General features: G+C 35.4%; 1 protein-coding gene across 1 annotated transcript in view; it reads right to left on the reverse strand.

Annotated features, from left to right (window-relative positions):
- Positions 1-16,528, reverse strand: part of ATE1 (arginyltransferase 1) — a 71,899-nt gene that overhangs the window by 41,573 nt on the left and 13,798 nt on the right. The window contains exons 8-10 of the mRNA XM_029284395.1: positions 13,699-13,827; positions 5,873-5,905; positions 5,499-5,692 (exon numbers count right to left, since the gene is read on the reverse strand). Coding sequence (XP_029140228.1) covers positions 5,499-5,692; positions 5,873-5,905; positions 13,699-13,827 — 356 coding nt within the window. The remainder of the gene's footprint in view (positions 1-5,498; positions 5,693-5,872; positions 5,906-13,698; positions 13,828-16,528) is intronic.

A 16,528-nucleotide genomic window follows, 5' to 3' on the forward strand; every position in this document is an offset into this window, starting at 1 on the left:
CTTCTTCTTCTTCTTCTTCTTCTTCTTCTTCTTCTTCTTCTTCTTCTTCTTCTTCTTCTTCTTCTTCTTCTTCTTCTTCTTCTTCTTCTTCTTCTTCTTCTTCTTCTTCTTCTTCTTCTTCTTCTTCTTCTTCTTCTTCTTCTTCTTCTTCTTCTTCTTCTTCTTCTTCTTCTTCTTCTTCTTCTTCTTCTTCCCTTTGCATTCTGATTTCGTTACATTTCTTGTGTTTTCAGTTTTGTAAGTTTAAATGAAGGGATTATCCTTTATTTGCTGATACTGCTTAAACCATCTTTGGAACCTTCTCTGATGACAATGAAAAGTGGAGTAGAAGTGCTTAAATAAATACTGTTAAGTTATTATAAGTACTGTATGGGAGTTGATTACCCATAGATTTGGGAGAATAGATCAGTAAAAAAACAGGTACTATTCACAAATAATTTGTTCTTGTAAAATGGGAAACTAACTATAAGATACAGGATAAAACTATGATACCATTAAGACCACATGGACTCTTTACATCTTACAGTATTCATCACAAATTAATTATATTCCAATCAGTTGTTTTACTGTGTGTATCTTGTCACAAGCAGCTTTTCACTCAACAGATCTGACAACATTTTCAATTAGTTATAACAGAATTATTAAAACTAGATTTAATCAAATATTTTACTCCAAAAAATTAATTTGAACTTGTTAACACCTGTCAAAAATTAATGGCATGATTAAATGCTCTTTTGATTTATGTTGTCTAGAACACAGTTATAGCTATCTAAACAACTGTTCAAAATATTACAATTAATTGTAATTTTCCTCACATTTTAACTGAAAGTTAAAAATATGCTGAATTGCTATGAAGCTAAACCAATCCATTCTTTAATGCCAGTCAAGCCTTGGACTATTATACCTCTGTGGATATTTATGTGAAGATCCCATACAAGTCTTGCTCATTGATACTGAGCCCCACACAATAAACGTGGCAAAACTGAAGAACCTGCATTGACTTAGTGCAGTCTGTGAATCAATTTTTGACTTTTCTTTGCTACTTCTCATTTGTTTTAAAAAAATAATATTCAAGGCAATCATTTTATGTACTGAGGTTGGATTTGATGGTTTAAATAGACTTGATGAGTCTTAACACGATGAATCCAATTTATACACTAATTATGCTTATGTAAACTGTTTTGAATGTACTGTGATTGGACCCATGTTGAAAAGTCAGTATGCTCATTTAATTAATTGGATTTAATTAACTTAGCAAGTATATTCAAGTAATTTTCTTAGCTTCAGGTTGTCACCAAATAGTGATTAGCAGTTCTTCAGAAACCATACTTCAGGGTATGTATGGGTACATACTTGTTGTACCTATTGGCTCCTCCTTAAAGATGCATCCCAGGCAAATATGTGTTTATTCTAAGGCAGCTAGCAATCCAGAAAAATGTGTTCATAATAATCTTTTAGTTTATTATGCCAATTAAACCAGTTGAAGAGAAGAGATGCCTACACTAAACCACCCTGGGAATCACACTCACCGCCCTCAAGTCTGGCTTATCTGGATGTGGCTCTTCTTCAGGTTAAATTGTTTCACTTAGATAGTTATATTACTACTACCTGTTCTCATATGAGGAGATGCCCCTTTACCTAGGATCTGGATGTATCAGAATAGGACATCCTCCTTCCATAGGAAGAAACTTTTAAGTAGATGGCTCCCATTTTAAGTGGTCTTGTGGTCTAAATGGTCTTGGATTATATAGCCTAGATACTTCACTCAGTACTACAGTAGAAAAATGGCGCTTTTTTAAAAAGGTAACAAAATAAGGACTGGAGAGAATTCAATTATAACAAGTTCCATAAGGTTCAAATCTGCCCCAAAGCTAGCACTCAGAAATCCGTAAGCAGTCTGAGGAAACAAAGACGTAAGAATTGCAGAATTGGAACAGATAAAAAAACACCCACTACTGAGCCAACAGCACATAAAAGAAATAAATGATCCCTCACATGGCTAAATGAACCCTGACAACTGTACTAGTTCCAGTTCCCCTGGGGATTTTTAGGCATAAACACATGAAATTCTTTTCTCCAGATTCTTGCTTCTTGCAGACCTCCAACTAAGACACAATGAGAATTTTAAAAAAAACTCAAGTTCCCCTTTGAATTCCTCTATCCCTCCCCTATTACTCATTGCAGAGAGTCACTGTCTTTAGAGAGCCCTTAAGAACCATCAGCAGGTCTGCAAGCCATTCCAACATTTAAAAATCCAATTACACTTAGCTATTATTCTACCGAAAAATTCCTTAATTTATTATATCAGGCAATATCTTTACAATTTAAATTATATCTGGTTAAGTTACTGGAGGCAGTTAAGCTACTGAGTCCAACTCACTGAGTCCAATTCCATTCTTAGCAAAGTAGTCCAGGTTAAGGCATCTCAACAAACGGGTGGTCAGTATTTCTTTGAATGATCCAGCTATTGAGGAGCTCACCAGTTTCTCTTGGAAATTGATTTCACTGTCAAACTGCTCTGAACATTAGAACATTTCCCTAACATTCAACTGAAATCTGCCTTTTTATAACTCTTATGACTTGAGAAAATTGTTTCTTTCAGAATCTGGAGAAACCATTCAGGTCAGCCAGTTTGGTGGAAAACTTGGGAACATTCTGATTGAGGTTTCATATAAAATAAAATCTGGACAGGGCATGTAAACCAAGGCTAGTATGTATTTCCAGTACAGTATATTCCAGCAGCTTACCCACATCCAATCTTCCAAGTAGCTTTTTCCCCTTCCCTCAGCAACTGTCAACTGATTAGCACAGTATATACAATCTTCTCAGCCCCTTTCCTCCCTACTCTTAGTCACTGACAGAAGCATCTCCTACCAGTCTACTGTTCTCAGTCCACCCAAAACCTTCCTTTCCTCCACTAATCTCAGAAGGTTTCTGCCTTTCTTTTGATATTATCATCCTTTGGTCTCCTGTTAAAATATGTTTACATCTCGATCAGAACAATGAAACTCTAGCCTGTCTTAACTAAAATTTTGTGAACCTTCCTTTGGATGTAGGCTCTAAGAAATCCTGAAGAACTTACTTCCAAGACTATAACACATAGCATTATATTGGGCACTTGATAATTTTTAAGAAGTAATATGTGTTTATTTAAAACTATTTTTGATTAGCTTTCATTTAAAATTGAAGAAAGGGGGACAATAAAAATACCTTTCAGTTTAATTACACTTTGAACTTTTCCTGTCCCATAAACATATAATTGATACAACTATACATGCCAAACAATGCTAAGGTATGTGAAACAGCCCTGAATGTCACACTTGGAAAAGATCAAAATGTGAAATGATCACGAATTCACCTTTTTTTTCATTAAGGGTAAGAAAACTAATTGCTGAAATTGGGCTACTGACAATTGAAAACAATGATCCTAACGGAATGCAATAAGAAAATAGGATGTATATAAAGGAGTCTCAAATTAACATTTAGACTCTGTACCCTCCAAAGTTTTCAGAGCTGCTTTTGTGTTTGCATGCATGTATTATACTGAAAAAGAGGGAGATGTACCCTTTTTAACTGGCATATGTAGTTTGTTCAAAGGTTTTATGGCCTTGAATATGCAACCCTTTTTTTATTTAGCTTCATCTAATCAGAAACATATGCAAGAAGTGCCACACAAAATTCAATTCAAGATTCATAAGTTAAAACTACACATAGAACCAAGTACAAATAAGCAACCCCACAGCTATACAAAAGAAGGAAAATAATGGGGATCTGCTGTTTTACTTGACGAGGTGATAAAAGCTCTTTTCCTATTAAGTCTAATGATTCTGACTAGCCTTCATAACTTGGAGAAATGTAAAAAAAAAGAAAGAAAAAGGTAAGGATAGATTCAGCAAAGGAAAACAACAAGCTCTCCACACATGGCTTCATTCAAAATGCAACATCTCAAATTACTGGTGCAATTACTGTAACTTGACAATTTCATTATACTCATGTGGTAGTTAACTCTTTACGGTCTACAAAAAAGTTCTTTTAACCACTAGATATTAAGTCATCAGGAGCCTTGACCTTAAACTAGCATTAACTCTCCAGGCTGGGCTCTCTGTTTTCAAGAAGCAAAAAACAATGTTGAAACTGTTAGCCTTCTTTGATTTATATATTTGTGTTTTTTAAAAAAGAAAGAAACGTGCTCAAGTATAAGACTTCTTATAGACTCCATTCTGCTTTGTGAACTTCAGATTTATTTTTCCAAAATAGAACAGACTAAATCTATTTATTCTTTATTCTTTGCTTTATTCTTTGCCTCCATGTATTTTGGTCACAATATTGTAAAAGCACTTAACAATGCTTTTTAAACAGAGTCCAGTACTTGCCCTTGAAGCAGAGCCAGACAGCCTTTTAATGCCTGGGGAATTGCATTTTAGTAGTTTTGGCTGCTGATACTGCAGTTGGCAGAGTGAAAATGCAGCCAGAATTTTAAGAATTTGGGGAGATCTTTTCTCTCTCTCTTTTTTTTAGTAATGTGACACTCTGGAATGAGGTCCCCAATATCCTTTCAACTCCCATTGTAATGATATTCTGGAAAGCCTTACTAATCTAGTTTTTTATCCAGTCACTGGGCTAGGCTGGATGGGACATTTGTGATGTTTTATGTACATTTTGTTTTATTGCTGGATTGTGATTATTTTGTAATTTTTACACTTGTTTTGGCTAATTTTCTATATTTTTCTCCTTTTTATGCTTTTATTGTTGTGAACTGGCCAGAGTTGGATGGAGTCAAGAGGCAGTCAAATGGAAACAAACAAACAAACAAACAAATAAATAAATAAGATTCAATGATATCTGAAAAAATAATTAACGGTCTTGATGCTGAAAGAAGCTCAATTTTGGCACTGGTTTACTCTCCCAGCTTGCCATTTAGCTCCCAAATGTTTCATTACTAGACTAGGAAACATCATTAGCAGGACTTCAGTAGAAATGTCTTGTTCAGAAGCTCAATTTATTCTCAAACTTTAAATTAGTCACTTATAACTGTATAGGAATGTTATGTAGATAAGAATTGATCAGCAAACTGACATCAATCAAACCCATGTTAGCGTTAATTGTGGAGGTACGACAGACTAAATTTGATCAAAGAAGACAAATAGTGTGTATGTGTGTGTGTGCATCTAAGGAACTGGGACAAATATTGTTGTTTGAAGGTGCAAATTGCTTTTTGCAATTGAGTGATGGTGATTTTGTCAATGCCAATGATATTCAAAATGGTGCCTACTGGTACTATTTTTGTTTTACTTTGCCACACTCATTCTACTTCTATTTGTAGATCTTTGTATTTTGTGATTTTCTCCAGGTATTGAAATGTCCACTATTCAAACTTTTTTGTCCTTCTTTGCAATAACTGTTATGTGGCAGGTGTTTATTGAATTCTAAAGTCCCAGAGCACTTTGGTTTCTATATTTGTATTACTTTGTCTGTTTTATGATTCCACCAATTCTTGCTTCCAGGCAAATGGTGTTTCTTGCAGATCTTCCAATATACCATTGTTGCTAATTTGTAATCTTATTATTATAGTATGACTATATCGAATTATAGCTCCAGATAAATAAAATTTACTGAACATGTATTCATCAGATTCCTCAGTTAGAGGAATCTGCAGAATCTGACAATATTCATTAATTTCTTTCAAGTGAAACTCAAAGAATTAAATCAACAATAACAAAATTAAGAAAATTAATTTAATGCTAAATTAATGGAATTGGGAACATTTCATTTTCTCTATTATAAATATAGTAGCAAACATTAAGATAGTGAAAAGAAACTATTTATTGTATTTAAATAATATAAAGATTTAGTGTTAAAGGTGATTTCATACCTCAAGTGGTGAATCACAGAGAAATCGCGTAAACTGTCATTGGTGTATTTATCAGAAGTCCAAATCACCAGAAGAGTCAGATCAACATGAAACAATGAAAGACACAAAGTGAATAAAATAAGTTAATATTGTTTGCAATGTATTATTATATATCATTGAAAAGATGCCTAGCACTATTATTAACTGTGTGAATTGATGGAATAAATCAACAATTTATTTCAAAGTTTTCTATCAATACAGAGACTAGCAATAAGAGAGACAGTTTTTGTCTGAATATTAACAAGAAAAGTCACTTGTTGAGATGAGCAGCTAAACAAACAAACAAACAAACAAACATTTTTGTAAATTTAGGTCTTGAAAATCTATAACTTTTGTTTTGGAAATGCTGCCTGCTGTCTTATTCATGCACAATGAACTAGATTATATTTTGATATTTCTACTTTAACAAATGCATTTAAAAGCACTCAAGTGGCTTTTATTTCAGTCAGTGCACAGAATATTTTATGATATTATTACAAATTCAAAACTGTGAGGCTATCAGATGAACAAACTGGGACCATGTAAAACCTGTAAGGACTATTGTCAAAAGAGGATATTTATTAGATATCTTCTATGAGATGCTGTGTGGGCTTTTATTATAGTCCAGTAATGCTGAAAATGAGCTTTAATATTTTGCTTGAAAGACAAAGTTCTGGTGTTATGGATAGGCCTTGACTTACCACCACAATAACACCTGGAATTTATAACATGCCCTTTCCTCATTCTTAAAATGCTACTTATGATCCACAAACCATTGTCATATGAGCAAGGAACACTGCAATCAGTCATACATGCAAGCTAGTTGCCCAAAACATGATCACATGACCATAGGCGGGGCAGTTGTAACTTTGAGATGGATCATAAGTAGCACTTTAAAAGTCCACCATAACTTTGGAAAATTGTTAAACAACTGGTCATAAGTTGACGACTACCTGTACTAATTAACATGCCTTTCCCTTGATCTCAACAGCTTATCACTCCTGCTTTCCTTGTTTTTATTTATTTGTATCCCACCTTTACTTTTACAAATAACTCAAGGTAGTGAACATATCCAACATACGTTCCTCCTCCTATTTTTCCCACAACAACCCTGTGAGGTGGGTTGGGCTAAAAGAGAGTGATTGGCCTACAGTCTCCCGGATGGCTTTTATGGGTAAGAGTGAACTTAAACTCACAGTCTCCTGCTCTGTAACCCGGTGCCTTAATCTCTAGACCAGGGGTAGGCAGCCTTAGCTCTTTTATGACTCGTGGACTTCAACTCCCAGAATTCCTGAGCCAGAGTTGAAGTCCATGAGTCATAAAAGAGCCAAGGTTGCCTACCCCTGCTCTAGACCAAAGTGGCTCTCTACACAGAAGCAAGACAGAAGAAGCAATATAATCCACTCAGAAGCATACTTTTTTAAAAGGATGGAGTTTCACATTTAACTGGAATGCAGAAATAGTTCTGAAGAATTTACAGATACATTCAGGAAAGCTATTTCAGTAAAACTTTGAGAGCAGAATACAAATTCTTCAGCAAACAAAATTTTCCAACAATAGCAGCCATAAATCTTATGTGCATTCATGAAGACTAGGATGTAACATGCAATAACTTTAAAAAATTCTGTTTGTATGTGTATGTATATATATTGCCTGATAGTGATGCCTCTTTACAGAAAAAAATTCAAAAACTCTGAAGAATCCCACTTGTTTATTCATATAATGATGATGATGATGATGATGATGATGATAAATAATAATAATAATAATAATAATAATAATAATAATAATAAAATAATAATAATAATAATAATAATAATAATAATAAAGTTGGAAGGGACCTTGGAGGTCTTCTAGTCCAATCCCCTGCTCAGGCAGGAAACCCTATACAATTTCACACAAATGGTTGTCCAATCTCTTCTTAAAAACTTCCAAGTGTTGGAGCATTTACAACTTCTGGAGGCAGGTTGTTCCACTGATTAATTGGTCTAACTGTCAGGAAATTTCTCCTTAGTTCTAGGTTGCTTGTCTCCTTGATTAGTTTCCATCTGTTGCTTCTTGTCCTGCCCTCAGGTGCTTTGGAGAATAGCTTGACCCCCACTTCTTTGTGGCAAACCCTGAGATATTGGAACACTGCTATCATGTCACCCCTCGGCCTTCTCTTTATGGCAGTACTGTAAGCAGAAGCCAGAAACCACATGAAGCCAAGGTACGCTTGCAATTTCATGCTACAGAAATTGTAACTAGGTAAGCAAAAGGAGATTACCTATTAACTTCATGATATAAAACAGACAAAAGGAATGGAAAAAGAAAATCAAAGGAAGCCTAACTGTGCAGATAAATACTTTCCCCCCCTAAGACAGGGGTAGGCAACCTTGGCTCTTTTATGACTCGTGGACTTCAACTCCCAGCATGGCTGGCTCAGGAATTCTGGGAACTGAAGTCCATAAAAGAGCCAGGGTTGCCTACCCCTGCCCTAAGATATACCAAATGACAGATACAAACATGGCCAAAAATGCTGGTACCACTCCACTTTTTCTGAAAGAATCCCAACTGCCATGAAATAAGTGGAAACTGACACAAGTGCCTGGCATCCACCATTACTTTTGCATTGAAAGAGTGATTTTAAAGATCCCAAATCCTCTCAAGAACAGTATTTCTTTCCGACGCCATTTTTATTTGCAACCCAAAGAAAATACAATTAATCTACAAAGGAATAGTAAATATTTACAATCTATTTAGCAATTAAATGGAAGATTTCTATAAACTTAAATCAGTCCTGAAGACAATGAAACAATGTGGCATCCACAAGTAGTTTTTTCATGCATTCACAACCAAGCTGTTCCAAAGCTCGAATAAATTGAAGCTGTATGATAAACTTAAGAGAAAATTGTTGGTTTCATTATTCTAATTATACTCCTGAATTTGAAAGTAGTTAAAACAGTTTCCTGAAGATCCATTCAGATCTGAGAAACAGTCTATTATAGTAGGAACTGACTGCTTGGCTTTCTGTAAACTTGGTAATTTCTTAATTATACATAAAATCAATTGGTAAATAGAGTGTAATTAAATAGTATTTTTTCCATTAGAAATATTTTTGACACTGGAGGACCTTCCAATGATTTTAATTTTAAATTTCAATTGCTCAATAAATGTTACCACATTATCTAAATATTTGCTCCTATTCAAGATTATACAGTACAGTCTTTTTTGTAAGAGTATTTCACTATTTATTGTTAAGATAACTATATGAAAGTTATAACATCTAATCATGGTTCTTGAGAGCACACAAATTATTTAATACTATAATTAGATCTGTCTCCTAAAGAGAGATCCCTTAACTACAACTTCTTATCTAAATGCCTATTAATTGGTTTTGTGATATAACTGTATCTTATATACTATCATTAACCTGCTGTAAATGTAGCAGAATCAAAGTATAGTAAATAAATATCTGGACCAATTGCTAATAGTTCACAAAGAAAGCATGTTTTAAAATACACATTTGTTTCAGATATTTCTATCCTAAGGGGGAAGGAGAAAAAAAATATGTTCTTATGCAGAGCGGCATACTCCCAACTGCTTTCTTTTCCTTTACGTTCCATTTCCCATTTTAAATATTTTTAAACTCAACTGTATGTTGAGGGTGGGGGTGGGGGTGGGGGTAAGAGTAACCGAAGAAAGGAAAGGACTATTCATAACCAGTTCAGTCACACTGGTACAGCGTTTTGGACAGAGAATATTTTGCAGGTCTTTAAATAAATTTCTCTCCAAAACAAATATTTGACTAAGCTCAAGGTAAGGAGCTTGTCCAGTTTTGCAATGGAAACTGAGCTACGTAGTATTTTTTTTCCTATAAACTTGTCATTATGAAATATACCCAAAGTAGTGGGGAAAATGCTTGCTCCATTAAATAAGTATTGCAATAAAATCGTTTGCTGTGGCTATTTAAGAGAACTATCCACCAACTTATGATCATGTCTGGAAATGTTTTCTAACTGCTGCAACTGCCATTTGGTTTGCTTTGGTTACCCTGTTTATTCAGAAGACATAGAGCACCATAAAAGGTCTTAATAGCCAGAAATATTATAGAAGCTGTGGTAGCCCCAAAATAGTAACACTGTATTATCAAATGCAGTTAAAAAAGACAGAAATATATTTTAAGGTTTAAAAAAAATCTGTAATCGGATACAAGTTTTCAGCACACTTAATCAACTCAAGCAGTAGCACAACTTTCATCCCATATTAAAAGTTTCATTAAGAAGCAGCACTACAATATAGCAACATGGATACTAAATGTATTCCGCTTATATGCTCCAGCTAAAGTTTTTTTCTGAAGATGGAATTACAAACAGTTCAGTCATAGCAAATTGTAGAGTATTCTTTAATAAGAAGTCAGGCTTTCTGGGAACAAACGTAGTTGGTGGTGTCAGAACTTTCAATTTACTCGACAGAATGAAGCAAACAACACTTAAAATTAAGATCATACTTTCCAGCTGCACGGGAATATCTTTATTATTATTTATTAAATTTATATGCCACCCGAATTGCCTAGAAGCAACTCTAAGCAGCTTATAAAAACAGCAAAATGTTAAAATTAAAATGTTAAGATCGTAAATATTAAAATTAACAAAGGTGTCAAAGAAGGAAACAAGGTATTAATCAGAATTCAAGCTTTCTACATACCCAATCCCTTTAATGTTATTTCCTTGATCATATTGTCATTGAAAAAGTAAAAGGGCGGGGAGAAAGAGAATGAAAGGTGAGCTCATTTCAGATACCCGAAATCTTCAATATTTGCACAAAAATACCTTAAACACATTTTCCTTTTGAAAGCCTATGATGAATTATCATCATCTAGAGCAGGCATGTCAAACTTGCGACGTCATGTGACATCGCGCAACATATTGGGACTTTTTCCCCATTGCCGGCAATGGGGTGGGTGCGGTTTCAGCGTGACACATCCAGCCCGCGGGCCGGCAGTTTGACATGCCTGATCTAGAGGTCCATCAGAGATGATACGCTAGCAGTGCAATCTTAATGTTCTTTTTATACTATCAAGGATCTCTATGGTATTAATGAACCATTCGGAGTAGTAAAGTAATAAACCACAGAGCAATACACCTACCTTTGATAAAATGTTTAGCACCCAGCACTCAGTACAACCCTTTCAAACACGAATTGCAAATAACTGTAAAAACACTGACCACCATGAAGTAACCCTGGTTTGCTTACAGTACCATCTCAGAGTAAACTCCATTCCTTTAAAGTACTATAACAAAGTTTAGTAGGTTGCCTGTGAAAAACTGTGTTATTTGCAGAACAGATCTGACCAAGGAGACTAAAGGTTTTTGCTGATACTCACTTAGTATGTGGGCTCCAAGATCAATGAAGGGAAAGACTAGGGACAACATGCAGGTGACTAAAACAGGCACGGGTTGCCTAAGAAAACAGGGAAGGTATTTGGATAGGTAATAGTAGAACTATTTCAAAATTCTGATGTACTGTAGCTATTAATGTGTACTTTATAAATGTTCCTATTAATTCAATTACCTCCCTTTTTATGACCCTATAGTCCCTATTCGGGGTTGAGTTAGGGCGACTGGATGCAGCTGTTTCGATTAATTCGATTAATTTCCAGTAATGATATGAAACATCTATGAAAAACAATCTGTCTTCAGCTGTCAGTTTTTAAAATAATTGCATTATAGGTAGTTCTTGCTCAATGACTACTTGTTCAATGATCAAACTTGCAATGTGCTGAACAAATGGGTAGTCAGGAGTTCTGGCTTCTGCAACATCCTCACAGTGATGTGATTGCCATCTGCAATCTTCTTTGCTGGCTTCCGACAAGCAGAATCAATGAGGAAGGTGGCAAGAGATCACAAATGGTGACCACATGAAGTCCTCACTTAATGACTCACAATGATTTGTTAACAGCAACCAGAATTTCCATTGCTAAACAGCATAGTCACATGATGTCACACTCTACCAAATCTGTCAACGCTGCTAACATCGGATGTTCTTGCTTTGACAACAGATGGAAATGCAGCCATTTTTCCTCTATTGCTTTTAGAGTTAGTTGATACTGGGAGGGGGAATGTGGATGAGAGTCCAGCTAGTCATAACAATAACTCAGCCGTGGGAACCCAAGGTCATTGGGCCCTGAGTTGATAGAGTTTTGGGGGGCTGGAGAGAAAGCCTCCGCTTCAAATTAATTGGGGAATGTGATTTATGACTGTTTATTGGAGGAGGGAATTGTGCTTTGTTACATTGTACCCAGGGGAGGGGAATTTAGTTTTTGGTTTCAACTATGTAGTGCCGATACTATGTTTATCGAATAAAAGATTCTTTAATGTAAACAATGCTTTGAAGTTCTTTTGAAGAGTTTCATCTGTCGGAACCATGACAAAATCACTTAGTGACAGCAATTCCATTCCCAACTGTGCTCACTAACTAAGGACATTCTGTATGGAACAATTTTGGTCCAGGATACCAGGGGCTAATGGTCACATTAGCTGGCCAATTATCATTCATCCATTATCTATTGTCACCCATCTGGTAGAACTTTTTTAATAATTCATTTATTTTCAAGCTGTTTTAGTTACAAGTGAAATCCACATAGGATTATCATATCCTTACAGCTTATTTTTTCAGGTCTCAGTTTACTAAAAAGTGATGTAGTTAATTACATTTAAGTTCCATTAAAATTAATATTTGTTGTTAGTTGCGAAGTTGTGTCCGACCCATCACGACCCCATGGACAATGTTCCTCCAGGCCTTCCTGTCCTCTACCATCTTCTGGAGTCCATTTAAGCTCACGCCTACTGCTTCAGTGACTCCATCCAGCCACCTCATTCTCTGTCGTCCCCTTCTTCTATTGCCCTCAATCTTTCCCAGCATTAGGCTCTTTTCCAGTCAGTCCTTCCTTCTTATTAGGTGGCCAAAGCACTTGAGTTTCAACTTCAGGATCTGGTCTTCTAAACAGCAGTCTAATTAATATAAAATTAACTTAACTTCAATTGCATAAATTTTATTGAAATCACAGATCATCTCATTTAATTTGAATCTAACCACAGAGCATAGGAATCGCCATTCTACTTCTTGCAATTAGTATTGTTATTCAAAGTTACTTGTTTGCTTTAACCATCTGGGCCAGTACAATTTTCCTCAATCCTCTATATGTCTATTCAGAATTAATTTCTATTAATTTCATAGGACCACAAGGTATCTTTTGAATAGATCTACCCCAGCTGCAGTCTGAATATTTTTTTTATTTCCTTCTTTAGGTCACGTGCATGCAGATTAGGGGCTGCATATATCTAATTTAACTGATTTCAACATTTACAGTTGTTGATGTATGACATGTACTGGATGTTTTTGTTCAAAAATAATTCAGATATTTTCATATATTGTTTTAGGTAAAGAACACTTAAACTGAGTTCAGCTCCTAATGATTTCATGGAGACAATAAATGTTATTGATAACAGTAAGGAAAATACTGTGACATTGTTTTCTTTATTTTTCTAACTTGAACCCTGGATTTCCCTGTCAATCTCCCATCCAGATATTAACCAAAGCATTTCTGATTAGATACAACAAGGTAGGACTGGTGCTGTTACTCTTGGAAGCTCTGTGGACTTTTTTCTATACCAGGATTTATTTGGGCTCCTGTTTTTAGTTTAAGCAAGATTGGGAAAAATATTGTTTTAAAAGATTGGATCGATCTAAATGACAATAAACATTTATGTTTATTGATGACAATATTAATAATATGGACAAAAAAAAATACATGCAGTAAACTGTACCTGGTCCTCGTCACATTCAAGAGGAGTGTCCTTGTGTATGGTCATCTGATACTTGGCAAATAAAGTGGCAGACTGAGTAAAAGATGAACTGAACTGTGGATCCTCAAAAGAAACTGGTACTAACCTCACCTTCAGAGCAATGGAAAGTACAACAGTTTATTTAAAGTTGTCCTTACACTCCTGAAGGGTAGGCCAGGCTATCATCTCCTCAGATCCATTTCAAAGCCTCTACCACGGAGACATACAAGGAACCCTCAATGACCACAAATCCCCCTCCCATTTTACATGCTAACTTGTTTCTGCCATGTTAATACGGTCTATGCCTAGACTCCATAGAACAGGCAGCATACAAATATCTCTATAAATGTAAATAAATACTACGCAGAAATGATAAAATACAATTTGTACACAGATGAAATTGTAAAGCTTTCTGACAGCTAACTTTTATACTTCAGTTTTCAAGTTGTGATGTGAAGTCACTGAGATCAGTATTCTCTACCTGTCAATGAGTGATAAATATGTTCTAAGGAATATCCTCGGTTCACACACGGAACAACATCTAACACGTGAATTGATTCTGCTTTTAAGGACTCTGCTACTATTGAGCTACTGAGATTATCTGAAATTTTCCAACAATCAAAGCTGCTATCATAGATTTTTCTCAAAAGATTTTTTTCTTTTTCCAAAAGAAAATGAATGTTTTAATTTTAAATGAGAGCAAAAGACATAATCATCTCTTATTTTATAGAGCTGTGCAGTATGAACAAGCTATAAGCAAAAATATGGAATGTAGCTGGGGCAGCAACCCAAATGTTAATTATCAGAGTCAATTTCTAGTAATTTCTGAACCTCTGCCATTATTCCATTCATGTGCCAAAATAAGAGCTGATAATGAATGCTCTTAATGCCAAAGGAGTTATCTATAATCTGTGACACATCTTTAGTAACCAGTCATTCTAGCAGACCCTCGCCTATCACACAATTAACACAATACCAATCATTACCTTAAAAGGGCTTTAATTCAACTAACCTTAAAAAGCACTAACATTTTCTCAAATAATTTTCACATGCTATAAAATGTTTACCAGGTCACTTTTTAAAAGTTTTTTTCTGTACTGAATCTACATATTCTGTCACATGAAAGAGACAGCATAATGTAGAATGAAAATGGGCTGACAATGGAAAAGTGATGGGAAAAGAAGAAATAGTTAAAGAATGAAAGAGAGCACAATAATAAACTGCATTATGGGCAAAACAGCATCATTTACCACCAGCAGGATTCTTAAGAAAAAATATAGGTAGTCCTCAATTTATGACAATAGTACCAGAATTTCCACTGCTAACCAAGGGGGTTGTTAAGTGAGTCACACTTGATTTTACAACCTTTTTGTCATGTTAGAAAAGCAAATCACTGCAGTTGCCAACACCCAAATTTTGATCATGTGACTGTGGCGATGTTACATAAGTGCAAGGACTGGTCTATAAGTCACTTTTTCAGTTCCTTTGTTAACTTTGAAAGGTCACTAAAGGAATGGTTATAAGTCAGGGACTACAGGTACTGAATACTAACTATAGATTCTATTCTTTGCCTGCCTTAATCTGTGACTCTTATGAAACATTCATAGCACCCCTGAAGAACTAGCAAAACAGCATTTGAATGAAAAATCCTAGTAGGCAACCAGAAAAATCAAGGGTGCACCAATTGCAGCCTTTTCTAGATGAGAAGGCTCTCCCAATAATCACTCACATCTTAGTCTCCTCTCAGATGGACTACTCTAATGTGCTCTACACAAGGCTGCCCTTGTATAATACCTAGAAACTTCAGTTGGTACATAATGCAGCAGTGTGGACAGTTATAGATGCTTCTCCATAAGCTACATTATTTCCAGTATTTTTTTGAGTCAAATTCAACATCCATGACATGGGGACAGGTTGTATGTAGGATTTTCTCTCCTCAAACATGACTACCCGTTCCGTCAAATCAAATCTGACCGAAGAGGTATACTATGAAAGAGGGCTACCTGGTAGGATCCAGGAAAAAAAGCCTTTCCTTTCAACAGCACTTGCCCTGGAGATCAGATTGTCCCCAACTCGCTTAATCTTTCACAAGACATGGGCTTGAACTTGGGGTCGAAGTTTGCTGGAACCTGTGAATTACTTTTATTGAAATATCTGCACTGGTAGTCCTCAACTTACAACCACAATTGAGCCCAAATGTCTGTTGTTAGGTGAGACATTTGTTATATGAGTTTTGCCCCAATTTATGACCTTTTCTTGACATAGTTGTTAAGCAAATCACTCCAATTGTTAAGGTAGTAACACGGTTGTTAAGTGAATCTGGCTTCTCCATCAATTTTGCTTGTCAAAATTGGGATCACATGACCTTGGACACAGCAATGGTCACAAGTATGAGCATTGCCAAACATCTGAATTTTGATCACACGATCATGGGGATGCTACAAAGGTTCTAAATGTGAAAAATGGTCATAAGTCACTTTATTCAGTGCCGTTGTAACTTTGAACGGTCATTAAATGAACTTGTTCTAAGTTTAGGACTACTGTATTGTATTTATATTGGTGGTTGGGTACCTTGCTGTTTTTAATCACAGCTGCCGACTATCTATTTATTTTGCATTTTTGTGAGGTTTTGTTTTTTTTGCTATTTTTCGAACTGTTGTTAACCACTCAGAGTCAGTTCTTTGAGATGGCAAAAGGAAGGAAGGAAGGAAGAAAAAAGAAAAAGAAAGAAAGAAAGAAAGAAAGAGAGAAAGAAAGAAAGAAAAAAAGAAAGAGAGAGAGAGAGAGAGAGAGAGAGAGAGAGAGAGAGAGA

Source organism: Protobothrops mucrosquamatus, unplaced genomic scaffold, assembly GCF_001527695.2.
Source record: "Protobothrops mucrosquamatus isolate PMUCROS unplaced genomic scaffold, P.Mucros_1.0 scaffold566, whole genome shotgun sequence".
NCBI classification, from domain to species: domain Eukaryota; kingdom Metazoa; phylum Chordata; class Lepidosauria; order Squamata; family Viperidae; genus Protobothrops; species Protobothrops mucrosquamatus.